At 46.1% G+C, this 20046-nt stretch overlaps 1 protein-coding gene across 2 annotated transcripts in view; it reads left to right on the top strand.

The window, feature by feature from the left end:
* EEF1D (eukaryotic translation elongation factor 1 delta) overlaps positions 1-18196 on the top strand; it is a 200331-nt gene extending 182135 nt beyond the window's left edge. For both annotated transcript variants that reach the window (XM_029592196.1, XM_029592195.1), the window contains 2 exons: positions 3986-4180; positions 18096-18196. In XM_029592196.1, the coding sequence (XP_029448056.1) occupies positions 3986-4180; positions 18096-18134 (234 nt within the window). In that variant the 3' untranslated portion in view covers positions 18135-18196. The remainder of the gene's footprint in view (positions 1-3985; positions 4181-18095) is intronic.
* Positions 18197-20046: the final 1850 nt, after the last annotated feature.

Genomic DNA, 20046 nt, shown 5'->3' with positions numbered 1-20046 from the left:
CAACCTCAGTTTTCCTGTACATGTTCCCTCCTTGGCCGCTAGTGGGCAAAGTTCTATGCAGGATAGAAGTTCACCCAGATGCCCAGAGCATCTAGTTCCCTATGTTCTCGCCCCAGAGGGGAAGAGACATGGTTGTGGGAGCATTTGGCCTCCTTGAGGGCGGACTCCATGACCACTGACTAGTGAAGGAGGTGATGCCTCTTGAATCCCAAGGCCTGCTGTACCAAATAAGTGGCATCCGCCTTCCTATTGACTGGAGAAATGGAGATCGGGTGCTCCCACATCCAAAGGAGAAGATCCTTAAAGATGTCATGAATGGAAACAGCCACAATCTCCTTAGGAGCACCCATGCCAGGAACATAGGGAGCTGAATGCTTTGAGGAGGAAGGTTTTTTAAGGCACTATGCTCATCGTCTGTATCGCTTCCTACCAGTTGTATATGATGCAGTACAACCAAAACCTGTGGAAACAGGTCCAGGATCTAGCAGAACAGCTGCCACAACAGCGGGAATCGTTTTCCACCGTTGTACAGCAAGGTCTTGAGGCTGGGAAACACGAGATGAGATCTACCTACAATGTTTTTGAAACAGCTGCCATGCTTCCGACCTCTGCCGAGAAGTTGAATGACCTCCCTTGTACAGGTGAAACCTGTTTGGGGATAAGTCTAGTTGAAGGATCACTATGAAATCCTCCATTCTCTGCTAGAAAATCTTCCAGACCAAGCTCTATACACACACATACACATACATACATACATACACACACATACACATACATACATACATACACACACATACACATACATACATACATACATACACATACATACATACATACATACATACACATACATACATACACACACATACACATACATACATACACACACACATACACATACACACACACATACACATACATACACACACATACACACATACATACACACACATACACACATACACACACACACATACATACACACACACACATATACATATACATACATCAGGTCATACTTCGGACAGAGCTATCCACCCTTCTCTCAGCAGGAGTGGTAGAACCTGTCCCTCATCAGCAGGGCTGAGGATTCTATTTGAGGTGTTTCTTGATACCAAAGAGGACTGGGGGTTTGTGCCCCATTCTTGACCTCAAGGTGTTGAACCAATTCCTCAGAGAAGTTCAAGATAGTTCATCTGGGCACTCAAGAGGAGACTGGATCTGCTCCCTCGATATCAAGCACTCCTACACCCACATTGCCATCTTCCCCAAACACAAAGTATCTTCGCTTTGTGGTGGGGAAGGCTCAGTACCAGTAGAGGCTGCTGCTTTTGGTTTGGCTTCAGCCCTTCTCATCTTCACCAAGTGCCTGGCAGTGGTGGCTGCACATCTCAGGTGCCTTGCAGTATACGTCTTCCCATTCCTGGACGACTGGTTGGTCAAAAACAACTCCCTTGCTTTGGCTCTAACGATGCAGGTGCTGCAATCTCTGGGTTTTGTCATCAACTACCCAAAATTCCCACGGCTCAGGTGAAAGCGTTCTTGCCCCACAGTCGGGCCCTTGCCCTATCTTCATTGGCAACCTTGGTACGCGGCAATCGGGATGTAAGTACCCGCCGTCTGCTTTACTTGTTGGGCTACATGGTAGACTTAGTCCATGCTACCCCATTGCCTGCCTTTGCATGTACAGAGCACAATGTACATTGCGATTGCAATGGCAGCAGACATCTCAGGATATCGAGGCTTGTATCTCCATCACACAACCTCTGAGGATGTCTGTCTTGGTGGGAGAATCCATTCTAGAGTGGGAGATTCCCTTTTAGGCTATCCTGCCTCAAGTGGTCCTTACCACCGATGCTTCTCAAGGCTGGGGAGCCCATGTGGACGGCCACTGGACCGCCCAGGAAGCTCTCTGCCAGATAAACTTCTTAGAGCATCGTGCGATTCGTTATGCCCTCCGGATGTGGCGACCTGGATTTTCCACTAGTGGGGGATCCCAGGTGTGGACCCCTTCACCTCCCCATACAATTACAAAGTGAGCAATTTTTGCTCCCTTTTTGGATGACAGCCCAGCCTCCAATGCCTTCACTGGGGAAGGGGGTCTCCTTTATACGTACCCTGCTCTTCCTGAAGACTCTCCTGAAGCTGCAGTAGGACAGAGGGACCATGATCCTCATAGCCCCTACTGGCCCAGGCAAGCCTGGTTCCCTCTCCTTTTGGGACTTGTTGATCAGGGATCCCATCGGACTAGGGACCGTGCCCAATCTGATAACACAGAATCAGGGCGCCCTATGTCATCCAAACCTCCTGGCATTAGTGTTGACAGCTTAGCCCCTGGATCTCTTTGAAAACGTTTCCCAAGTGCTGGAGGCTTCCAGAAAGCCTTCCACCAGGAAGTCTTACAGGCTGAAATAGAAAAGGTTCTCCACCTGGTGTGAGGGGCATGGCTTACATCCATTCACATGCCCCCCTCCCCAGGCTCTTGAATTACTTGTGGCACCTTTCCAAGCCTGGGCTTAAAACCACCTCAGTCAGGGTTCATCTAACTGCGGTTAGTGCATAAAATCTAGGTATCGCTGGCACATCCATATCAGTGCAACCCATAGTAGGTCACTTTATGAGAGGTCCACTTCAGATAAAGCCCCCTCTCCGGCTTCCTGTTGTGTCCTGGGACCTCAACATTATCCTGGCACAGCTCGTGCTTCGTCCTTTTGAGCCCTTGCGCTCCTGTGAGCTGAAGTTCCTCACTAGAAAGGTTATTTACCTAGTGGCAATCACTTTGGCTCATAGATTTAGTGAGCTTCAGGCCCTAGTTACATACCCAGCATATGCAAAATTCTTCCATGATCGTGTGGTCCTGCATATGCATCCCAAGTTCCTACCTAAGGTTGTGATTGATTTTCATATCAGTCAGACCATTGTTCTGCTCACATTCTTTCTGAGTCCTCATTCCCATCCAGGGGAAAGGGCTCTTCATATCTTGGATTGCAGGAGGGCTTTGGCCTTCTATTTTGAACACTCAGCAGGTTACAGGCAATCCACTCAACTGTTTCTTTCAACAACAATAGGCTGGGAGTTGTGGTGGGCAAACATACTCTTAACTGGCTAGCAGACTGCATCGCCTTCTGCTATGCGCACTCGGCCTTCAGCATGGAGGCCAAATCAAAGCTCACTCTGAGTGTCCTGATGATGTCAGCCCACCTATGGATGGTCCCCGTTACGGACATTTGCCAGGCAGTGACATGGAGCTTCCTGCATGTGTTCATTGCCCACTATTGCTTGGACAAGGATGGTCAACAAGACAGTGCTTTCGGCCAATCTATCCTTCTCAACATCTTTCAGGTCTAAACCTAACTCTTCTGCCTAGGACCCATGCTTTTAGTTCAGGCTATCTCCCTGTATTACTAACAGCACCACAGTTATTGTGCCTGTTGGTACCCGGGCCTGTGCCTGTTACGCAGGGTTATGGTCGGGAGCAGCCTGTAGCTTGGTATTCACCCATGTGTGAGGACTGCCATGCTGCTTGTCCTAAGAGAAAGCACAGTTGCTTACCTGTAACAGGTGTTCTCCTAAGACACCAGGATGTTAAGCCTCAGGAAACCCGCCCACCGCTCCAAGGAGTTTTTCTGCATTTTGTTTTATTTTTCGCTCGTGTTTCTTCATCTCTTACAAGACTGAAGGGGGACCTCGCATGGATAGTGGCATGCTGGGCATGCTCAGTGTGCCAGTCAAAGCCTCTAGAAACTTTGACAAGTTTTCCATGCCAGGCTACATCTGATGGTCACCCATATGTGAGGACTAATATCCTGCTCCCCTAGGAGAACACCTGTTACAGGTAAGTAACTGTGCTGTATCTTTGCTGTTAGAATTATGTATGCTGTAGTTCACAAGCCATCCAAAGCCATGTTTTTCATGCCATCCTAAATGATTATGCCAGGGGAAAATAAAAGTGCACTTGTTACAGGTGAAGTTTTTGTCTTCTCAGTGGGATGATGAGACAGACATGACTAAGCTGGAGGAGTGTGTGCGAACGGTTCAGATGGATGGCCTGGTCTGGGGATCTTCCAAACTTGTTCCTGTTGGCTATGGCATTAAGAAGCTTCAGATCCAGTGTGTGGTGGAAGATGACAAGGTTGGAACTGACATGCTTGAGGAGGAAATCACAAAGTTTGAAGATTACGTAAGTAATACTATATTCTATTCTGTAAATATGAATTCCATTTCTAGTTCATGTATCTTGCATAATTGTCTGTACAAAAAGACTCAGAGGTGTGTATCCCACCTACACAGTAACAAAAAATACACCCCCCACCTGTCCATGCAGAAAATTTTAAAAATTATTTTATAATATATATATATATATATATATATATATATATATATATATATATAATGTGTCAAAAAAGCAAACAATGTTGGGAATTATTAGAAAGGGAATGGTGAATAAACAGGAAAATGTCATAATCCTCTGTTGCTCCATGGGGAGAATGCACCTTGAATACTGTGTACAATTCTGGTCGCCGCATCTCAAAAAAGATATAATTGCGATGGAGAAGGTACAGAGAAGGGCAACCAAAATGATAAAGGGGATGGAACAGCTCCCCTATGAGGAAAGGCTGAAGAGGTTAGGGTTGTTCAGCTTGGAGAAGAGACGACTGAGGAGGGATATGATAGAGGTGTTTAAAATCATGAGAGGTCTAGAACGGGTAAATGTGAATCGGTTATTTACTCTTTCAGATAATAGAAAGACCTAGGGGGCACTCCATGAAGTTAGCATGTGGCACATTTTAAAACTAATCGGAGTAAGTTCTTTTTTACTCAACGCACAATTAAACTCTGGAATTTGTTGCCAGAGGATGTAGTTAGTGCAGTTAGTATAGCTGTGTTTAAAAAAGGATTGGATAAGTTCTTGGAGGAGAAGTCCATTACCTGCTATTAATTAAGTTGACTTAGAAAATAGGCACTGCTATTACTAGCAATGGTAACATGGAATAGACTTAGTTTTTGGGTTCTTGCCAGGTTCTTATGGCCTGGATTGGCCACTGTTGGAAACAGGATGCTGGGCTTGATGGACCCTTGGTCTGACCCAGTATGGCATGTTCTTAACCAGAAATCCACTACTTATAAGCAAAGGGTGGAAAAAGTGCTGTGTAAAATATACATAAGGGGGGAAAACCTGACAGTGCACCTTATTGAATGTTGCACAAAGACAATTTCCAACAGTGCAAAAAGCTATTTTAGGCTGCCATCACTGGAGGGAAAAAACCCTTTCTCCCAGGATAAGCAGGGTAGTGGTCCTCACATATGGGTGACGTCACTGGACAGAGCCCTATCATGGAAAACTTTTCTGTCAGTTTCTAGAAAGCTTTGACTGGCACACTGAGCATGCCATGAGTCCTGTGTCCACAGGGGTCTCCCTTCAGTCTTTTTTCCACGCTGCAGTTTGCCTAGCGTTCAGGAGCTCTGTGAGATTTCTCACAACTTTTCCTCACGGAAACACTTGACGTTTTACTTCACAAATAATTTTTCCCTACACAGGTCTCCCTTCATATACATTTCATCGACGCTCGGTGAGTAATATGCTCTGTTTTTTGGTCGGTTCCTGTCACCTCACAAACTGTTTCTCCGGCTTACCAACTGAATTGCGGCCGCCTTTCTCCCTATGTTTATCATCCTCTGTCGGCCTGTGAATGTCCTTCCTGCGATCCTCCACCGGGTTATTGGGGCTAGAGGGATAGGGACACCCGCGTTTACCATTGCCTCCAGGGCCGCTATCAATGTTCTCATCAACGCCCTCATAGGTACTACCGGAGCACCTAAACTCAGTGCCCTCAACTAAACAAAACGCTCCATACTTCGGATTCTTAACCAAAGCCCAGTGTAATCCTTGGCCACTAAATAGTGCCAGGAGCAGTGAAGGCACGGTGACAGTCAGTCACCAGTTGCCATCCGAGACAATGAGGGCATCTACCTCGGTGCTGGGGAATGACCGGGCCAAGCACCATGGGAATCGTCAGACACTGTGACAGTTTGCCACCGACGCCATCCAGGACATCGGTTGCATCTTACTCTGTGCTGGAAAATGACTGGGCCGAGCACAGAGGGAAACATCGCTACTGCCACCGACTCTGTTCCGGACATCGGTGGCAGTTCCTGTGTGCTGGAGAATGACCGGGCTGAGCTCCAAGGGATACAGCCACCACCGACATGGTTCCACATTCGGAGCCGGCACTTATTCCGCACCGGCATCAATGTCCATTGAGCCAGTTGCGAAGCGGGTCCGGGTATACAAGTCCTATGCTTTCTGCACCCGAGGTGTTCCCCCACCAACAACTGTGCTGGGTACTGAGCCACCACAAAATAATGTGGAACCGCCAGTAATGCCTAGCCTGTCTCCTCTGTAGCTGCACTACCATACCAGCTTACAGAGTGGAGCCGGACGTTTACGTCCCTCAGGCTGTCCTCGATGCCTCCCGAAATCTACTAACACTGGAGCCATCGATATTCACACCACTGTGGCACCGCCTCATTGCAATACCTACCAACGACAGCCTAAGTCATCGCAGACTCGTCCTTCTGCGCCTCCACCACGAAGCATGGTGAGTACTCTAATCCCGCTTCAGCAACAATCCCATCGAGACCTGGTCACTAAAACGGACCAGATGGTTTTGGAAGGTTCTAGGCCGTGTTATCTTCCAGGAATCATATTTGTCACATATTGCTCTTATCAGCTGTTTGACACAACACCAAGGGAGCCTCTCTGCCAACAACTTGGGATTGCTTCAAGACATCCTCCCATTGCCAGCAAACAGGACTCCATACTCGATAATACTCTGGCTTCTGGATCTTAATTACAGCCCGAAGTCCCAGATACAGATCTGCTAGACACAAGATCCAGCAGACACTGCTTCAGTTGCAAGCCCACTTCGAGACCTGGCGACAGTTCTCTACATTTTCTTGCACAGCAGAGAGAGATGTGGGAAGGACTTTTACCGCTCCCGTGTGAGACCAACTGATAATCCAGATTACACCAGTTCCGCCATTTGGGCAGGCTCCTGGTTTTTCAGCCTTGCCAGACATCAGAGCGGCCATCCCACTGAGAACCAGGGCTCGGGGAACCATTCCCTGGACGCAACAAGGCGGGGGGATTTTAATCCCGCTATTCCTTCTTTCAACAGAAAGGCGCTCTCCACCAGTCCTGGACCTCAGAAATCTCAACAATTTTCTTCAGAAGGGAAAGATCAAAATGGTGTCTCTGGTCACCGTGCTTCCCTTACTACAATAAGTGGGTTACCGCTCTCCTCTGGTCTTTCTATGATAATGAGTAATGAGTCAACAACATTCCAGTAGCAAGTTCTGCCGCTCACATTAGCTTAGACAACTTGTGTATTTCACCAAAATGCCTAGCAGTGACTGCTGTTTCTCTACGGAGCAAAACAGCATTCACGGTTTTCCTTGCATGGATGACTGCTAATAGGAGTCAATCCAAGCAAGGAGCTCTAAATTCTCCAAGACTCGCTATAAATCTTCTCAATTTGGCTAGGATTTCTGATCAACTACCATAAATACCATATAGAATAGTTCTGGGCTCTACAGTCGCAGTGGACTTCCTGCCCAACAACTGCGCAGACATCCTGTTAAACTCTTCACATCTCTGCACACATGCAGCATAGCCTGAGCCTATCAATTCTTTCATTGCTGGGCCACGGGGTTTTCACTATCCACGTCACTCCTATGGCCAGACTAGCCATGAATAAGTTTAGTGGATTTTCAAATTTCAGAGGCTCTAAGCAATTCAACTGCTTTCCCTGATCCTTATTACTGATCCAGTACCAAATCCTCGGATCTTGGCCACGGTCCCGTTCAACTAGGGTTGGAGAGCTCTAATCCACATCCTTCTGACCCAAGATGCGTCTATTCCGCTCCGTAAAAGTCTCAGAACAACTTCCTGGAGCTTCGAGCCAAGTGGAGAAGGCTCGCCTAGGGCGCCTAATCCCCTTGCACCGGCCCTGAGCAGAAGCATACTCCGCATCACAGAAAAAATTACAAACAGGGTTTGGATCAGTAACTCTGACAATGAAGTAGGCCTAGAACCTCCTGGGTACAAAAAAACCCTAGAGATGTAAACAAGCGAAGGACTCTTGGACAAAGACCGCACAGTTTCCTTCAGTGTTAGAAGACAACCAAAAACACAAATGGAGTCCGAGAACTCCCCAGAAAGAAACTGCGGTCCATTGACATCCACTGCTATTACATGGAATAGACTTAGTTTTTCGGTACTTGCCAGGTTCTTATGGCCTGGATTGGCCACTGTTGGGAAACAGGATGCTGGGCTTGATGGACCCTTGGTCTGACCCAGTATGGCATGTTCTTATATTCTTATATTCTTATGCCCTTTATGCCTTAAAACACTCCTCATACAAAGCTTTGTGCATACAGACTGACAGCATAGTTGCAATGTGGTATTCCAACACACAAGCACGCACAGGCTCTTACCTGCTCTTCCAGAAGGTCGCGCAGCTCTAGCCCTGGCACACTCCATGCATCTACGGGCCACTTATCTAATAGGCATACCGAATGCGCTAGCAGACCTTCTTCTTAGATGTCTCCATCCTCATGAATGGTCTCTGAATCCATGTGCAGCGAGCAAAATCTATTGCTGAGGTCAACTAACCTTTGACCTCTGTCTGAATCGCGCGACAAAGTTGAAAGATTCTACTCCCTACATATGTATCAGAATGCGTTCCCATGGGCGCCTTTGCTCGCTCTGCAACAAAGGCCCTCCTATAGGTGTCTCTTTCTTTTGATACCACTCCTAGCCAAAAACTCTTGTGATGCTACAGCAGGATAGGTTTCCAATGCTTTTCATAATCACATCCTAGCCTTGACAAGTATGCTCCCCATACTTCTCAGCCTATCACGCCAGTAACCAATTCGCCTGCCCACAGGTCAGTCTCATAACACAGATTCCGTGATATTCTCAGGTACTTGTAGCTTCATGAGAACCTTCCACACGTAAATCTTACCATTCAAAATGGGCAAGTTTTACTACATGGTGTGCACAAAAAGGTTTTAGCCCCTTTTTTCTGCACCACTCCATCTGTCTTAGGCTATCTAGCATACCCCTCGGATTCTGGTCCCCAGACATCCTCCGCACGGGTACACCTCTGTTCCAATTCAGTGCATCACCTGGGAATAGGGGATGACCGATCAACTGCTCAACCCCTTATGAGTCTGCTTACTATGGGTTCTCTGATTAAGCCGCCTCTGTTCACTGGTTACAGAATGGGGCCTACATGTAGTGTTTATAAGACTCATACGCTCCCTGTTCGAGCCTTTGCAGTCTTAACATGGGAAATTCTTTCCCTTGTAGCCATCACTTCTGCTAAAAGGGTCAGTGAGTTGCAAGCCCTTGTTGCATACTCAGCTGACACTAGGTTCCTCTGTGACAGAGTGGTCCTCTGTACTCACCCTAATATTCTTCTTAAGGTAGACGCAGCCTCTCACCTTACTCAGAATATACTCTGCCCACTTTTTCCCAAGGCCTCTCTCATCAGGGCGAGAGGGTTTTCCACACCTTGGACTGTAAGTGTGCACTTGCATTCTAACTAGACCGCACTGCACTCCATAGGAAATACACCCAACTCTTTTTCCTTCTTTGAAAAGACAAGCTGCAAGTTCCAGTGGGCAAACAAACCCTCTCCAACTGGCTAGCAGTCTGTATCAAATTCTGCTATGAGACAGCAGGCCTTCCTCTCTAGGGATGAGTGCAGGCACATTCTGTAACAACCATGACAACATCAGTACCACACTATCGTTCAGTAGCAATTGCTGCGACTTGTAGCTCTCTTCACACATTCGCAGCCCCCTACTGCTTAGGTATGAAAGTCTGCCTTTGGCCAACCTGTCTTGAAAAGCTTTCTTCAGTGTAATCCCCAACTCCTTCCACAATCACCTGCTGTGATTTCAGGCTCCTCATCATTGCTAATAGCACCCCAATTATTGTGCCTGCTGCACGAGTTGTCTGCTATTGGCCTGTTGTAATACGAGTCAGCCTGTAACTTGCTAATCACCCATATGTGAGGACTACCATCCTGCTTGTCCTGGGAGAAAGCAGAGTTGCTTACCTGTAACAGGTGTTCTCCCAGGACAGCAGGATGGTAATCCTCACGAAACCCACCCGCCACCCTGTGGAGTTGGATTCACTATCATTTATTTTATTTTTTCGCTCACATTTTTGCTACAAACGAGACTAAAGGGAGACTCCTGTGGACACAGGGATCTTGGCATGCTGGGCATGCTCAGTGTGCTAGTCAAAGCTTTCTAAAAAAACTGACAGAAAAGTTTTCTGTGATAGGGCTCCATCCAGTGATGTCCCCCCATATGTGAGGACTACATCCTGCTGTCCTGGGAGAACACCTGTTACAGGTGAGCAACTCTGCTTTGTTTAAACACCACCATTGTTTTCACCTTTAAAGGCCAAGACATTTCCTTTTAAGTATAGACTTGAAATCTAGTTCATTTTTACTCTGTACCTATCTTTATATAAATGCTTGTGTAGACTTCTGGAAAATAAACCAACAATGCGGACATGGCCATGTTTCGCGGCTTGAGTTGCTGCTTCAGGGCGTTCATTTCATTTAGAAAGATGATCAAAATCACAAGTCTTCTAGGCTTTTTCTAAGCTTGGTTAAAAGTATTCCATGTTTTCCACCACCAGTTGTAATCTGCATTTGTAACTGATTTATCTTGCCGCTTACGGAGAACACATTAAAAATAAGCAACTCCGTTTCATTGATGTCTGCATTGTGCTGGGTAAAGTTCTGGTCACCGCATTTCAAAAAATACATAGCTGAACTGGAAAAGATACTGAGAAGAGCAACCAAATGATAGAGGATTGTACGGCTCCTCTGTGAGGAAAAGCTAGAGGTTAGGGCTGTTCAGCTTGTAGATGGCTGAGGGGGGGATATGATAGAGGTCTATAAAATCATAAGTGGAATAGAAAAGGTAAATGTAAATTGATCACTCTTTCAAAAATACAAAGGCTTGGGATGCCCCATGAAGTTATAAGTAGCACATTTTAAAAAAAGAATATTTTTTCACTCAGTGCACAGTTAAGCTCTGGAACTCATTTTCAGAGCATGTGGTAAAGACAATTAGTGTAGCTGGATTTAAAATAAAATTTGGATAAGTTCGTGGAGGAAGAATCCATAAACCATTATTAAGCAGATAAACTTGACAAAAGCTACTGCTTAACCCTGGGCATTAGCAGCATGGGATCTGTCTACTATTTTGGATCCTGACAGGATTGGCCACTGTTGGAAACAGGATACTGGGCTTGGTCTGACCCGAGTATGGTGGTAATTATGTTCTTATGTGACTCAAATATCTAAAAACATCTTTCCATAAGAACATATACCATACTGGGTCAGACCAAGAGTTCATCAAGCCCAGTATCCTGTTTCCAACAGTGGCCAATTCAAGTCATAAGTACCTGGCAAGTACCCAAACATTAGATAAATCACAAGCTACTGTTGCTTATTAATTACTGTAGTAGCAGTTTATGGATTTTTCCTCTAGGTACTTATTCAAACCTTTATCCCAGGACAAGCAGGATGCTAGTCCTCACATATGGGTGACATCGGTAATGGAGCCCTATGTACGGAAAAACTTCTTTAAAAGTTTCCATGAAACTTTTGAATGGCACCGGAGTGCCTACTGAGCATGCCCAGCATGCCATGATATTCCCTGCCACAGGGGTCTCCCTTTAGTCTTCTTTTTTCCGCGAAGCCGTTAGCATCGCGGGATAATTGGAGTCCTGAGGTGAATTTCACCTAGCGAAAAAAAATTCGTATTTTCGGAAAAAATTTACTCCATCCGCAGGGGTTTCCCTTAGTATAACTTTTTCCGCTTTCGATTCCCGGCCGGGAACGATATTTTTGGGCTTATCGCCGTCGACGGCTGTCCGGCGCCATGGCCTCTGGCTTCAAAAAATGCCCAAATTGTGTGAGGACAATGTCGATAACCGACCCTCACTTCGAATGTGTTCTTTGCCTAGGCAAAGACCACAATATCCAAACATGTAAATCATGTGCAGAAATGACAGCGAAAGGTCGTCGTCTTCGGGCCGAAAAAATGGAGCAGTTATTCAATATCCAATTGCTTCCAAGGCCTTCGACCTCAGCGCAATCTTCTCCATCCGCTTCAGTCTGTCAAATAATGCTGAAGCAGAAACGTCCAGAGGCGGGAGATGCCTCAACACCGTCCCCTTCGGTTTCTTCAAAAGCATCGACCTCGGGGAGCGAAAAGCAGAAAGACAAACACCGCCACCGGCATCGGAGACGCCAGGTAACGATGACCGAGAATCCATCGGAAGCCACGGCCTCGCCAGCAAAGAAACCCCGGACGGGAACTGAGGCTCAGAGGCCTAGTGAAGGGCGATCCCCCACCGATATCGGTGCAGGGCTCCATACCTCCTCAGGGCTCTGAGGAGGTATTGGCATCGCCAACACCGCCTCCCTCCACAGCTGCTCTGTTATCACCAGCTGTGAGAGTGGAACTTGACTCCTTTATTCGTCAAGCGGTGCAACAGGCTCTGCGCGATGCGATTCCGCCTCAGCCATCGACAACTCCACCGATGCCCGTTCCATCGCCGAGAGAGCCAGCACCATCGATGCCGCAGACACAGACGAGAGCATGGGAACCGGTACCGATGCCTACTCCGGTACCTTCACCGGTGCTACCGGTACCTCCACCGGTACCTCCACCGGTGCCACTGATTCCTCCACCGGTACCCACACCGATATCTCCGCTGCCAACACCGGTACCCAAGGATGATGTATCCGGGTTACATCCAGTCTTCACCAAACTGGACACTACTGGACATCCTCACTAAGAAAATTCCAATGGAACCGATTCCAGGCCCATCTGGAGTGCCAAGACCCCCAAGGCCTCGTTCTCCGGTCTTACCATCTAGTCCTATGCAGCCAATCCCTCATCACACACATGAGATGCCTGTAGACACCAGCTCTGAATTCTCTTCTGATGAGGAAATATTTTCAGAGCCTTCTCCGCCAGATGACCACAGGAAATCACCTCCTGAGGGCCTCTCTTTTACCAACTTTGTTAAAGAGATGGCTGACACCATTCCCTTTCCCATTCAAACATAGGTGGATGCACGTCAAAAAACCTTGAAGTCCTCCAGTTTGTGGACCCTCCCAAGGAAATGCTAGCAGTCCCTGTCCATGAGGTGTTCCAGGAACTGCAATATAGGATTTGGGAGCATCCAGGTTCGGTGTCAGCAGTTAATAAAAGAGCAGAGTCAACCTACCTAGTGCAACCTATTCCAGGGTTCCAGAAACTACAGTTGCCCCACCAATCAGTGGTCGTTGAATCCGCTCAGAAGAAGGCAAAGCGGCAAAAATCCCACTCTTCTGTACCACCTGGGAAAGAGAGTAGGCTTCTGGATAACCTGGGAAGGAAAATCTTTCAAGGTTCAATGCTGGTTTCAAAAATTTCATCCTATCAATTATATATGAACCAGTACCAAAGGAACCTGTGGAAACAGGTTCAGGAACTCTCTCTCTTCCTGAGCAGTATCAGGAATCCTTACAAGACATAGTTCATAAGGGCCTCGAGTCTGGTAAACACGAGGTTCGAGCAACCTATGATTGTTTTGAGACTGCTGCAAGGCTATCAGCATCGGGTATTGCGGCAAGAAGATGGGCATGGCTCAAAGCCTCTGATCTGCGCCCGGAGGTTCAAGAACATTTGGCAGATCTGCCTTGCTTGGGGGACAATCTCTTTGGTGAGAAAATAAAAGAAGCTGTGGCAACCCTAAAGGACCACTCTGAAACCTTGAAACAATTGTCTTCTCAACCACAAGACACTCAGCCTTCTGCCAGGAAATTTCCAAGGCGTGACACTCGACGGCCTTATCGCCCACATCGATATTACCCCCCAGCAGGTAGGCCAAGAACTAGCCGCCCAGCGCAACGACAGCAGCCTAGACAAAGGCCTTCAAGGGCTGAACCACCTCCACAGACGGCCACTACATCTGGTTTTTGAAAAGCCCCAGAGAGCAGCAGCCAGATCAACCCATTCCCAGAAACACCGGTAGGAGTTCGAATACAATACTTCCACAACTATTGGACCTCCATCACCACCGACCAGTGGGTGTTATCCATCACAACTCACGGTTACAGACTGGATTTCCTAACTATCCCAATAGAAAATCCACCACTTCAATCTTGGACAGTAAATCAACACTCCATAATTCTTCAAACAGAATTATCCACCCTTCTGAGAGCCAGGGCCATAGAACCAGTTCCTGGCCCTCAAAAGGGCAGAGGATTCTACTCCAGATATTTCCTCATTCCAAAGAAAACAGGAGGCCTTCGACCTATCCTAGACCTCAGAAATCTCAACAAATTTCTCAAAAAAGAAAAATTCAGAATGGTATCCCTAGGCACCATTCTACCTCTTCTTCAAAGGGGAGATTGGCTCTGCTCTCTGGATCTTCAAGATGCATACGCTCACATCCCCATCTTTCCTCCTCATCGCCAATACCTACGCTTTCGGGTACTGGATCAGCACTTCCAGTACAGAGTGCTACCATTCGGCCTTGCATCAGCACCACGAGTATTCACAAAATGCATGGCTGCAGCAGTGGCACACCTCCACAAGCACAGAGTGCATGTGTTCCCTTATCTGGACGATTGGCTCATCAAAAGTCAAACAAAAGAAGGAGCTCTCACTTCTCTCAAGCTCACCATCCAAGTGCTGCACTCCTTGGGATTTCTCATCAACTACCAGAAATCCCATCTGTCACCAACTCATCTGATACAGTTTATAGGTGCAGAGCTGAACACTGTGATAGCAAAAGCTTTTCTTCCAAGAGACCGTGCTCAAACACTTATCCTGTTGACTCACAATCTTCGCAACCAATTCCAGGTAACAGCTCACCAGTGCCTCATTCTTCTAGGGCACATGGCTTCCACAGTTCATGTAACTCCCATGGCCAGATTGACCATGCGACTTCTGCAATGGACACTCAAAGCTCAGTGGATACAAGCCACTCAACCAATGTCCACTCCTATTCACATAACACCAGAGCTCAGATCTGCACTCCTCTGGTGGACATCAATGAACAACCTGCTCAAAGGCCTACCTTTCCAGCAACCAGTTCCACAAGTGACTTTGACTACAGATGCATCCACCTTAGGGTGGGGAGCACATATTGGTCATCTAAAGACACAAGGCAAGTGGACGAAGCTTGAAGCCTCTTTTCAAATAAACTTCCTGGAGCTTCGAGCTATACGCTATGCGCTGCATTCATTCAAGGACTGCCTATCACACAAAACTGTTCTGATCCAAATGGACAACACAGTAGCCATGTGGTACATCAACAAACAAGGGGGGACAGGTTCTTATCTCCTTTGTCAAGAAGCAGCACAGATTTGGGACTGGGCCCTGACACACTCAATGCTTCTTCGGGCCACTTACCTAGCAGGCATCCACAACATAGTCCTTGGATCCAGCAATAGCATCCAAGATCTTTCAATGCTGGGGTCAACCGACGATAGATCTTTGCATCCCATCTCAACTACAAAGTGAACAATTACTGCTCTCTACTCCGACAGCAGAACAGCCTACAAAAGGACGCGTTTGCTCGCCATTGGAATTCAGGCCTGTTATACGCGTATCCACTGATACCACTCATAACCAAAACACTAGTGAAGCTACAACAGGACAAGGGGACTATGATACTCATAGCCCCATATTGGCCTCGACAAGTATGGTTCCCCACACTGCTAGATCTCTCAGTCAGGGATCCAATTCGCTTGGGAGTAGCTCCCAATCTCATAACTCAGGAACAGGGTCAGTTGCGCCATCCCAACCTTCAATCCCTGTCCCTGACAGCATGGATGTTGAAAGCTTGATCTTACAACCTCTCAACCTTCCATCCTCTATATCTCAAGTACTTATAGCTGCACGTAAACCTTCCACTAGAAAGAATTATTCATACAAATGGAAATGGTTTACTTTGTGGTGCACTCAGAAAGATTTAGATCCTTTCACTTGCCCCACTACCTCGCTACTAGATTACCTTTACCATCTCTCAGACTCTGGTCTTAAGACATCATCTGTAAGGGTACACTTAAGTGCAATCTCAGCTTATCATACCAAGCTGGGAGATGCATCTATATCCACACAGCCTCTCGTCAGTAAATTCATGAGGCCTAACTCACATTAAACCTCCAGTTCATTCCCCAAGCATACAATGGGATCTGAACATGGTATTAACTAGACTTATGCGTTCTCCTTTTGAACCCATAAATACTTGTGACCTTAAATACCTTACTTGGAAAACGGTATTTCTCATAGCCATTACATCAGCCAGAAGGGTCAGTGAATTACAAGCACTAGTCACATACGAACCTTTTACCAAGTTCCTCCATGACAGGGTAGTCCTCTGGACACATCCAAAATTCCTTCCTAAGGTTGTCACGGAATTTCACTTGAACCAATCAATAGTTTTACCTACATTCTTTCCTAGGCCTCACTCTCACCAGGGAGAAAGAGCCTTACACACTTTGGACTGTAAGCGTGCGTTGTCCTTCTATTTAAACCGCACTACAGCCCAAAGAAAATCCAGTCAGCTGTTTGTATCCTATGATCCAAACAAACCAGGTAAAGCAGTGGGTAAGCATACTCTGTCAAACTGGTTAGTAGATTGCTTACAATTTTGTTATGAAAAAGCAGGCCTTACTCTTCAAGGGCGGGTAAAAGCACACTCAGTAAGAGCGATGTCAACTTCAGTAGCACACCTTCGCTCTGTACCTATTCTGGACATTTGCAAAGCAGCAACATGGAGTTCTCTTCATACCTTTGCAGCTCACTACTGCTTAGACAAAGAAGGAAGACAAGATTCAGCCTATGGACAATCCGTCTTAAAGAACTTGTTTCCAGTGTAATCCCAACTCCTTCTACATCCAACCTGCTGTGATCTTTGGCTGATTCATTTCATCAACAATACTTCACTGTTGCTCACATCCAAATGACTCAGCCTCTAGCTTGCTAATCACCCATATGTGAGGACTAGCATCCTGCTTGTCCTGGGATAAAGCAAAAATTGCTTACCTTGTAATAGGTGTTATCCCAGGACAGCAGGATGTAGTCCTCACGAAACCCACTCGCCACCCCGCGGAGTTGAGCTTGATACATTTTATTATTTTATTTTTGCTAACGCTTATTGCTACAAAACAAGACTAAATCTCCTCTAATCTCTGTTATCTGTTAAAATGTTAAATGTATTTATAATGTTGTTTATAATGTTATTTGTTATAATGTAAGCCGCCCATGTGGCGACAGTTTTATTTCACTGTACACCGGTGTGATATGTATTTTATACAGGACGTCGGTTTATAAAAACTAAAAATAAATAAATAAAGGGAGACCCCTGTGGCAGGGAATATCATGGCATGCTGGGCATGCTCAGTAGGCACTCCGGTGCCATTCAAAAGCTTCATGGAAACTTTTAAAGAAGTTTTTCCGCACATAGGGCTCCATTACCGATGTCACCCATATGTGAGGACTAGCATCCTGCTTGTCCTGGGATAACACCTATTACAAGGTAAGCAATTTTTACTTTTTTTAAACCCAATTACACTAACTGCTGTAACCACATCCTCTGGCAATGAGTTCCAGAGCTTAACTATGTGCTGAGTGAAAAGTTTTCTTCAATTTGTTTTAAATGAGCTACTTGCAAACTTCATTGCGTGCCCCGTGGTCCTATTATCTGAGATAATAGATTACATTAACTTGTTCAAGTCATTTCATGATTTTGTAGATTTTTATCATACCCCCCCCCTTCAGTCGTCTCTTCTCCACTGAACAGCCCTAACTATTTCAGCCATTCCATGCCCCTTATTTTAAAACCAATTAAGAGCACAACATGAGTATTATATGGTACTAAGCTAAAAACAAGACATACTCTGTATTAACTGAGGGCATAAAGGGTATATTATGGGGTTAAACCTGGCACGGGGTCTCTCACCCAGTTTATCTTAATAGTTGTTGTTTTTCAATTTCAGGTGCAGAGTGTGGACATTGCTGCTTTCAACAAGATTTAAAGAAAATGTAAAGTTTTTTTGTGAGAATGTAACAAAATAAAATTCATGAGTGCAGAATTTGAGGGCTACGTCCTTGTGTGTTGAAGTCTTGTAACCTCCTGCCTGTCTTCTTGCTTTTATTTGCTATTACCTTTCTCCAGCTATTAGCTTGTGTGTTCAGTCTAGGATGGAGCAAACTGAGACTTGGTAGTAAAATTGCAGCAATTCAGAAAAACCTCTTCCCACAAGATGATGCAGTCTCCTTTCTGTGCTCAGACTTTACCTACTTGGCAGACCCACCTAATGCTATTGATGAACTTGCACAATCCTTTAATTTATGGCTCTTCTGTGAGAATTTCCATCTAACTACATGAGGTTCTGTATTATGATATACAGATTGCTGGTTGAAAAATAAAAACTGAGCATATCCCCCACCCTGATGCAATGAACTATGAGGGTCACAATCTTTTTATTTATTTAGATTTTTATATTTTTATATTCTCCCAGGACAAGCAGGATGGTAGTCGCAACGGACATCCTGCCTAACAACCGCGCAGACATCCTGTCAAATTCTCCACATCTCTGCGCATATGCAACTTAGCCTCAGCCCATCAATTCTTTCATTCCTGGGCCACAAGGTTTTCACTATCCACGTCACTCCTATGGCCAGACTAGCCATGAGTAAAATTCAGTAGATTTTCAAATTTCAGTGGCTCTAATCCGTTCAACAGCTTTCATCCCTGATCCATATCACCGATCCAATACCAAATCCTCAGATGATCTTGGCCACGGTCGCATCCAACTTGGGTTGGAGAGCTCGCATCCACATCCTCCAAACCCAAAATGCGTCTACTCCGCTCCATGAAAAGTCTCAGATCAACTTCCTGGAGCTTCGAGCCATGCTTATGCCTTTTATGCCTTAAAACACTGCCTCTCACAAAATATTTGTGGATACAGACAGACAATATATTGGCAATGTGATATTCCAACAAACAAGCCTGCACAGGCAGTAATCTGCTCTGCCAGGATGCCATGCAGTTCTGGGCCTGGGCCCTTGCACACTCCATGCATCTACGGGCCACTTATCTAACAGGCATACTGAACGTACTAGCAGACCATCTCAATGTCTCCATCCTCACGAATGGTCTCTGAATCCATGTGTAGTAAGCAAAATCCTCAAGTGCTGAGGTCAACCAACCTTTGACCTCTATGTCCGAATCGAACCATAGAATGGACAGATTCTACTCTCTACACATGCATCAAAATTCATTCCTGTGGATGCCTTTGCTCGCCCATGCAACAAAGGCCTCCTATATGTGTCTCTTCCAATACCGCTCATAGCCAAAACTCTCGTGATGCTACAGCAGTACAGGTTTCCAATGATTCTCATAACCATGTCCTGGCCTCGACAAGTATGTTCCTCATACTTCTCTATCTATCACTCCAGTAACCAATTTGCCTGCCCACAGGCCAGTCTCATAAGACTCACTGATATTCTCAGGTACTTGTAGCTTCATGACAACCTTCCATTCGAAATGGGCAAGTTTTACCACATGGTGTGCAAAACAAGGTATTGGCCCCTTTTTTTCTGCACCACTCCATCTCTCTTAGGCTATCTAGGATACCCCTCAGATTCTTGTCCCCAGACATCCTGCACAAGGATACACCTCAGTTCCATTTCAGCGTACCACCTGGGAGTAGGGGATGCCTGATTAACGGCTCAACCCCTTATGAGTCGGCTTATCGTGGGTTCTCTACAAATTAAGCCTCCTCTAGGATCACTAGTTACGGAATGGGGCCTACATGTAGTGCTTACAAGACTCGTACGTTCCCCGTTCGAGCCTTTGCATTCCTATAACTTTAAAATTCTAACATGGGACGTTCTTTCTCTTGCTCATCCGACCCTAGGTTAATCCATGACAGAGTGGTCCTC

The sequence above is a fragment of the Rhinatrema bivittatum genome, chromosome 2 (genome assembly GCF_901001135.1).
Source record: "Rhinatrema bivittatum chromosome 2, aRhiBiv1.1, whole genome shotgun sequence".
Lineage (NCBI taxonomy): Eukaryota > Metazoa > Chordata > Amphibia > Gymnophiona > Rhinatrematidae > Rhinatrema > Rhinatrema bivittatum.
This window is presented reverse-complemented; position numbering and strand designations above follow the sequence as displayed.